Consider the following 8,343-nt stretch of genomic DNA (forward strand, 5'->3'; position numbering starts at 1 on the left):
CAGAGTGAAGTCTTTACCAAGGTCTTTCAGAAGAACATCTCCAGTGTGGATCCTGGATTCCTCCCTGGTCTTCTTAAGGCTTCTGAGCGTGAGCTGTTTCTGCCTCTTTTCCTATTTATTCTCGATATGCTCAGCAGATTGTACTGCTCTAGAGAGCACAAAGTTATGTTGTTCAGTGCTTGACTCTCACCTCAGTAGGGCCCAAGGTAGCAAAGCATATATCTTCTAACTAAAGTGGAATGACATGCAATATATTTACTATTTATAAAAATTTCATCCTTGAAAATATTTATAATAACAATACATTCTCATTTGTTCAGATAGGGAAATATAGAGAGGGATTCTGTTCTTGTATGAAGTTTGAAATATTAGGTAAGAAGGAGCAGAGAGTAAAATTTGGTGAAGACCGTATACACATTAAACATTAGGAAAAATCGGTTGCATCAGTTTTAATCCAGCCTGCAGCAGAATGCAGTTATATACAGGATAACAGAGGATGGTGAATAACTCACTTACCATGTCAGTCAGATTCTAACCAGAAATCATTTCACATCAACAAATGATTATAACCATAGTCTTTTAAAATTACAGCAGTGAGCACCACACCTTGTTGAAAACAAAATGTTGAAAACATACTTATGGAATAAAGTACTTAATGGTATTAATAAAACTGTCTTCTGTATTTGGCATTTTTTAAGTGACTCTGGTTTTCAACATTTGAAGAGCAGAGAACAAGGATCTTTAGGATCTCTGAAGATCAACAGTAAGGGGCAGATACTGGGGAAGACTGCAGCCAGAACCTCACTGACAAGCCTTATGAAGAGACGAGAATGTATAAAAAAGGCATGAAAGATGATACAAATACAATTTAGAAGATAAAAGCTAACAAATGTGACCACCAGCATCAAGATAGTACGGGTTGCTCTGGTCTCAGCTTGGCCTCTAGGGTTCTGATTGGGAGTGAGGATGTCCTGCATTCGCTGGCAATGTCTATGGAGGAGAAGTATCATGGAGACACTGGTCCAGATCATGATGCTCATGAATGTGGCATCATGGGCAAACTGCAAGACAATGCCTACAATGAATCCAGAAGTGGAACAGAACAAGTTGCTTTTAGAGTCAGTGTTATTGTCTGTTATCTGTGGACCAGTGACCCTAATTGGAATGTGGATGTTACTTAAGACACTGAAAAACCAACAACTGTAACAAGAATAACTCGCCAAATTTTGGACACTTGCTCTGAGTATAAGTTTACCTTTACCTCTACTAACAGGAAAAAGAGTGACAAACTGATGGATACTCAGGACACAGGTGGAACACAAGTTTGTGCTTCTTGCCACCAGGCGACTGAAGGATTCTAATTTACATTTGAGTTCATTTGGAGGAGTTTTGGGAGCAAAAGCCATCATGTTGTTTGGAAATATAGTGAGGAATAGAGTCAAGGCATTGGCCACAGCCATGTGGCTTAAAATCACCTGTCTGGGTCTCTGTTTAGAACCAGTCAAGACTGGAGAGAAATTATGGACAAACAGAAAGACATTGGCCACAGTCCCAACCCCAAACTGGCAAAGCAAGAGGAGCTGAAGAGCCACTTCCTCAGTGGTTTTCACGGATTTATCATGAACAGACATGGAGAGGGCTTTACAGGACCCTGGAGTGATGATTAGGTCGGACACTACTCTTCTAGGGTCTCTGTTTTATTGTCCAAACTTACCAATTGATTTGACACAATTTCTTCACTTGATAAGTGAGACACTATTCTATCACACTACAGGTAAATTGCCTGGAAAACAATGTATATATAATAACTCAAATAAAATATTATCCTGATTTTATTACTCTGGCCTTGAGATAAATTTTGTAATGCAACTAAAAATTTATTGGTCCAGTAGCTCAAGAACACAATAACACAATTTTAACACACATTGGTTCTTGCATATGAATACAGACAGGAAAGAGAGTAGTTTGAACATGTGATCCCATCATCAGAATTCAATACAATTAGGAGGGAGGGGAGGCTTCAATTGGGATATAACTAAATCATTAAAAATAAAACAATATATAAATGCAGCATAAAAACTATTAATTGAATTTCCTTATGTTATAGCAACATATTAAAAATTATGTGTATCAGAATAACATGTAAGATTGCAAATAATAAAATTGTGTAATTGAATTCAGGTGTAGAAAATTAAGTTGTTGGCTTTTGAAAAAATTTTATACTACTCATCCACACGAACACACACACAAACACAAAAACACACCACATATTTCTAATAAAGCCAGCTGTCTTCTGATCACACTGATGAACATATACAGACATATGTGTCCTCCATGTAAAAAAAAATCCAACTTGCTAAGACGTTTCATCTATTCATATTTTTCCTGATCTTAATTTTTGTTCTAAAATGTCAGGTGCCAGAGCCTTAGCTGTGTCACCTGCAGCTTCCCTCCAAAGTTACTAACACAATCACTGTTACACCCTTTGCAAGCTGATGCTTAGTCTGCATTTTACTTGTTTATATGTTTTCTGTAGGAACATGAGGGCCTCCATCCACCAGATAAAATTCAACATCTCACATACATGTTACACTGAATGCTGTTTTCTCCTGAGTACTAATCTAGGACAGAGACATGTCTTTGAGACAAAAGCAAAATATTAAGCTATATAAGGTTACCTGCAGACTTCAGAAAGAAATAATGTTTCCTGGTGAATTCAGAAGACAATTTTCACTGAAGAAAATAGAAGAGAATTTTAAGCAGAAGTCTATGGTTGGAAGAATCCCGCCTTCTGAGCCTCAGTCAGGATGAAGATGCTCATCTGAAAACCAGCTGCAGAGCACAGCTCCTATAGAAGTATATTTCCTAGTGCCTGGATTGAGGAAATTCTCTGTGTCACTCTTTGCCTGAGAAAGAATGCAATGAAATTTAGAATGGTTTCTTATTCTCCATGCAATGCTGTGAAGGTAACCCAACAAAGTCCAAGTTTCCAGTCTCATAAAATAACAGGGCAGCGGGACATGACATCCTTCAGAGAGTTTATTATTGTATCATCTGTGGCATCCGCACGTTTGTCTGCATGGTGTCTTTGGGATACCTCCAATGAAGGAAAAATCATTTATCCCCAGAGCAAATCTCCATTCCTTTCTGATGCTTACTGATGATGTCTAGGAGTTTGTTAGATGTTAATGAGTACCTGGGCAGAAGTTAGGGAAGGGTTTTCATGTTTCCTTTGGGAGAATCTAAGTTCTGAATTGAGTTTGTCATCAGATGTGAATTGGGATGCTCCAGGGTAGAACAAGGGACTCATTATGTGAGTTTCTACAGAGTACTTTCCTCCCTACTATTTTACTCTTGCAAAATTATTCTGACACCAAGTCCTCTCAGAAAACTGGCAATGTATCAGTCAGATTCTGTAATTTCCCAGGAAATTGCTTCATTACAACTTTTCCCATGTTTGACCCAGGACATTTATAAAAGTCAAATTTATTAAGTAAAGCTGGTCTCTCTCACCTGAATCCTGGGGTTATTCCCATATCCACTTTTTTTCAGGTAGATCATGCCTTGTTTTCTGATATACTCATGAATCCTTATCACAGGTCTAATATACTTTGGTAGTATCTAGAGAATTTCATTTGTAATTAAGTAATCCTGGATATACAAGCAAAGATATGGATTGAGCAATCATTAAGAAATAGATAGCTCCAACTCCTTTCTACTCTAGGTATAATAAAAAACTAGGGACTTAGTTTTGATTTTCAATGATGAAAAGTAAAAATTCTGATTATAAATCTAAGAATTGTATGTTCCAAACCTTTATTGATATTTAATCCTGCAACAATATTGTCTCAGGCACAATGAACTTATACTTTCATGTGTGAGAATTAAGATATCACTGTACAATATTTTTACAAATGCAAATACCAGCATTTAGAATGGAATATATGTGGAAATAGGACAAAAAGAAAGAATAACTTATGATTAATTGCTCAGATACCTTATGTTTGTCTAGAACAAGCACATATCCATGATTTCATCTGTAAAATTTATATCGGCTAATTGACATTTACATATGGCTTATTAGCCTAATACATAATTATATTGGAATAACCTTCCTAGTCCGGAATTTGTTAGAGTCATGGCATGTTGAAAAAAATGAGAAGGTAAAATACAGTCTTCTAAAGAATGAAAAGGTGATAATGGAAGATGAAGAGTTAGATTTGGGTGTGTGTAGGAGGAAAAGTAGACGAGGAAATATGGAGAGGAATAGCTAATACTAAGTTTTTTTTTTTTTTTTGCAAATATGTACAGAAACATTGTACTGTGGGGCTTCCTGTAATATGTTCACACGCATAGTTCAAAAGAGCTTTAAAAACCAGCACTATATTCGTTGGACAGTTTCCCACGTAGATGTCTGACGTTGGATAATGTAAAGTTCTTTTCTTTTATTTTTTGTAATTTCTTTTTTTCAGGTATTAATAAGTTCTTATGGGATATTTGGGATATTTTCTTCATTTTCATTTCAAATATTATCCCTCCTGGAAACCCTCTATAGCATCCCCTATTCCCCTACTTATATGAGGGTTTTCCTCCACATACCCACCCACTACCACCTCTCTACCCTCAGTTCCTTCCCCTACACTGGGGCATCTCTTGAGTCTTCATAGGACCAAGAACCACTCCCCCTACTGATGCATGACAAGGACATCCTCTGCAACTTATGCAGCTGGAGCTTCCTGTACTCCTTAGTTGATGGCTTAGTCCTTGGGGGTTCTTGGGGGACTGGTTGATTGATATTGTTCTTCCTGTGGGGTTGAAATCCCCTTCACTTCCTTCAGTCCTTTCTCTAACTCCTCTATTGTGGACCCCATGCTCAGTCAAATGATTGGTTTTGAGCATCTGTCCCTGTATTTGTAAGGCTCTGGCAGGGTCACTCAGGAGACAGCCATACCAGCCTCTTTCTCGATGCACTTCTTGGCAACCACAAAGGTGTCTGGGTTTGGTAACTGTATATGGGATGAATCTTCAGGTGGGACAGTCTCTGAATGGCTTTTCCTTCAGTCTCTGCTCTACTCTTTATCTCCATATTTGCTCCTGTGAGTATTTTGTTCTCTTTTTAAGAAGGACTGAAGCACCCACACTTTTTCTCCCATCTTCTTGAGCTTCCTATGGTATGTGAATTCTATCTTGGTTATTTATACCTTTTGGGCTAATATCCACTTATCAGTGAGTGCATACCAAGTGTGTTATTTTGCCATTGGGTTACGTCACTCTGGATGATAATTTATAGTTCTATAATTTGGCTAAGAAGTTCATGAATTCATCACTTTCATTTATTTATTTATTTATTTATTTATTTATTTATTTATTTATATTAGATATTTTCTTTATTTACATTTCAAATGTTATCCCTTTTCCTAGTTTCTCCCCTGAAAATCCCCTATCCTTTACCCCCTCCTTGTGCTCACCAATCCACCCTCTTCTGATTCCTGGCCTAGGCATTTTCCTATACTGGGGCGTAGAACTTTCATAGTCAAAGGGCCTCGCCTCCCATTGATGACCAACTAGGCCATCCACTGCTACTTATGCAGCTAGAGCCACAATTCCCATAATGCATTTTCTTTTATTAGTGGTTTAGTCCCAGGGAGCTCTGGGGTTACTGGTTATTTCATATTGTTGTTCCTCCTATGGGGCTGCACACCCCTGCAGCTGAAAGGGTACTTTCTCTAGCTTCTTCAACGGGGGCTTTGTGCTCTATCTAATGGATGACTGTGAGCATCCACTTCTATATCAGTCAGGTACTGGCAGAGCCTCTCAGTAGACAGTTATACCAGTCTCCTGTCAGCAAGCTCTTGTTGGCATCTGCAATAGTATCTGGGTTTGGTGGTGGTTTATGGGATGGATCCTCAGGTGAGGCAGTTTCTGGATGGTCACTCCTTCAGTCTCTGCTCCACACTTTGTCTCTGTAACTCCTTCCATGGGTATTTTGTTCACCCTTCTAAGAAGGATTGATGTGTCCACATTTTGTCTTCCTATTTCTTGAGTTTCATGTGTTTTGCAAATTGTATCTTGGGTATTCTGAGCTTCTGGGCTAATATTCACTTATCAGTGGGTGCATATCACATGTGTCTTTTTGTGATTGGGTTACCTCAATCATGATGATATCCTCCAGCTCTATCCATTCCTCTAAAAATTTCATGAATTCCTTGTTTTTAATAGCTGCATAGAACTCCATTTTGTAAATGTACCACATTTTCTGTATCCATTCTTTGTTGAGGGACACTAAGGTTTTTCCAGCTTCTGGATATTATATATGAGGCTGCTATGAACATAGTGGAACATGTGTCCTTATTAAAAATTGGAGCATTTTCTGAGTATATGCCCAGGAGAAGAATTGCTGGATCTTCTGGCAGAACTATGTCCAATTTTCTGAGGAACTGCCAGATCGATTTCCAGATTTGTTGTACTAGCTTGTACTCCCACCAGCAATGGAGGAGTGTTCCACTTTCTCCACATCCTTGCCTGCATTTGCTGTCACCTGAGATTTTTATCTTAGCCATTCTGACTGGTGTGAAGTGTAATCTTAGTATTGTTTTGATTTGTATTTCCACCAGAGGATCTTTTATCCTTGAGAAGAGTTTTTGCTATCCTAGGTTTTTTGTTTTACAAGATGAATTTGCAGATTGCCCTTCCTAATTCATTGAAGAATTGAGTTGGAATTTTGATGGGGATTGCATTGAATCTGTAGATTGCTTTTGGCAAGTAGCCATTTTTACTATATTGATCCTGCCAATCCATGAGTATGATTCTTATTTCTCTGATGAAAAAGGATGTTGAACATTTTTTTAGGTGCTTCTCAGCCCGATATTCCTCACTGAAGAATTCTTTGTTTACCTCTGTACCCCATTTTGAAATATGCTTATTTGATTTTCTGGAGTCCAACATTTTGATATATATATGATTGGTAAAGATCTTTTTCCAATCTGTTGACTGTTGTTTTGTCTCACTGAGGGTGTCTTTTACCTTACAGAAGCTTGGCATTTTTAAGAGGTTCCATTTGTTGATTCTTGATCTTACAACACAAGCCCATTGCTGTTCTGTTCAGGAATTTCCCCCTGTGCCCAGGCTCTTCCCCACTTTCTCCTCTATAAGTTTCCATGTCTCTGGTTTTATGTGGAGTTCCTTGATCCATGTAGACTAGAATTTTGCACATGGAGATAAGAATGGATCAATTCGCATTCTTGTACATGGTAACTGCCAGTTGAGCCAGCACCATTTGTTGAAATGCTGTCTTTTTTCCATTGGATGGTTTTAGATCCCTTGTCAAAGATCAATTGACCATAGGTGTGTGGGTTCATTTCTGGGTCTTCAATTCTATTACCTTGATCTACCTGTCTGTCTTTGTACCAGTATCATGCAGTTTTTATCATAATTGATCTGTAGTACAGCTTGAGGTCAGGCATGGTGATCCCACCAGAGATTCTTTTATCATTGAGAATAGTTTTGCTATCCTAGGTTTTTTGTTATTCCAGATGAATTTCCAAATTGCCCTTTCTAATTCATTGAAGAATTAGAAATTCTTGGAATTTTGATGGGGATTGCATTGAATCTGTAGATTTTTTTTCAGCAAGATAGTAATTTTTACTATATTAATCCTGTCAATCCATAAGAATGGGAGATCTTTCCATCTTCTGAGATCTTCTTTGATTTTTTTTTCAGAGACTTTAAGTTCCTATCATACAGATCTTTCAGGTCTTTGGTTAGAGTCACACCAAGGTATTTTATATTATTTGTGACTATTGTGAAGGGTGTTGTTTCCTTAATTTCTGTCTCAGCCTGTTTATCCTTTGTGTAAAGAAAGGCCATTGATTTTTTTTTTAGTTAATACTATATCCAGCTACTTCACTCAAACTGTTCATCAGGTTTAGGAGTTCTCTGGTGGAATTTTTAGGATCACTTATATATAGTATCATATCATCTGCAAATAGTGATATTTTGCCTTGTTCCTTTCCAATTTGTCAATTTGTCTCCCCTTTTGTTGTCTAATTTTTCTGGCTAGGACTTTGAGTACTATATTGAATATGTAGGGAGAAAGTGGGCAACCTTCTCTAGTCCCTGATTTTAGTGGGATTGCTTCCAGCTTCTCTCCATTTACTTTGATGTTGGCTACTGGTTTGCTGTGTATTGTTTTTATTATGTTTAAGTAAGGACTTTGAATTCCTGATCTTTTCAAGACTTTCATCATGAATGGGAGTTGGATTTTGTCAAATGCTTTCTCGGCATCTAAAAAATGATCGTGAGGTTTTTGTCTTTGTTTATATAGTGGATTGTGTTGATGGATTT

The 8,343-nt window shown here is 37.6% G+C and overlaps 1 protein-coding gene across 1 annotated transcript; it reads right to left on the minus strand.

Annotated features, from left to right (window-relative positions):
* Positions 1–710: 710 nt before the first annotated feature.
* Vmn1r252 (vomeronasal 1 receptor 252) lies at positions 711–1,631 on the minus strand. Its single transcript, NM_001167150.1, has one exon. The coding sequence runs from the start codon at positions 1,629–1,631 to the stop codon at positions 711–713; it is 921 nt and encodes a 306-aa protein (NP_001160622.1).
* Between the last annotated feature and the right edge of the window lie 6,712 nt (positions 1,632–8,343).

The sequence above is a fragment of the Mus musculus genome, chromosome 7 (genome assembly GCF_000001635.26).
Source record: "Mus musculus strain C57BL/6J chromosome 7, GRCm38.p6 C57BL/6J".
Lineage (NCBI taxonomy): Eukaryota > Metazoa > Chordata > Mammalia > Rodentia > Muridae > Mus > Mus musculus.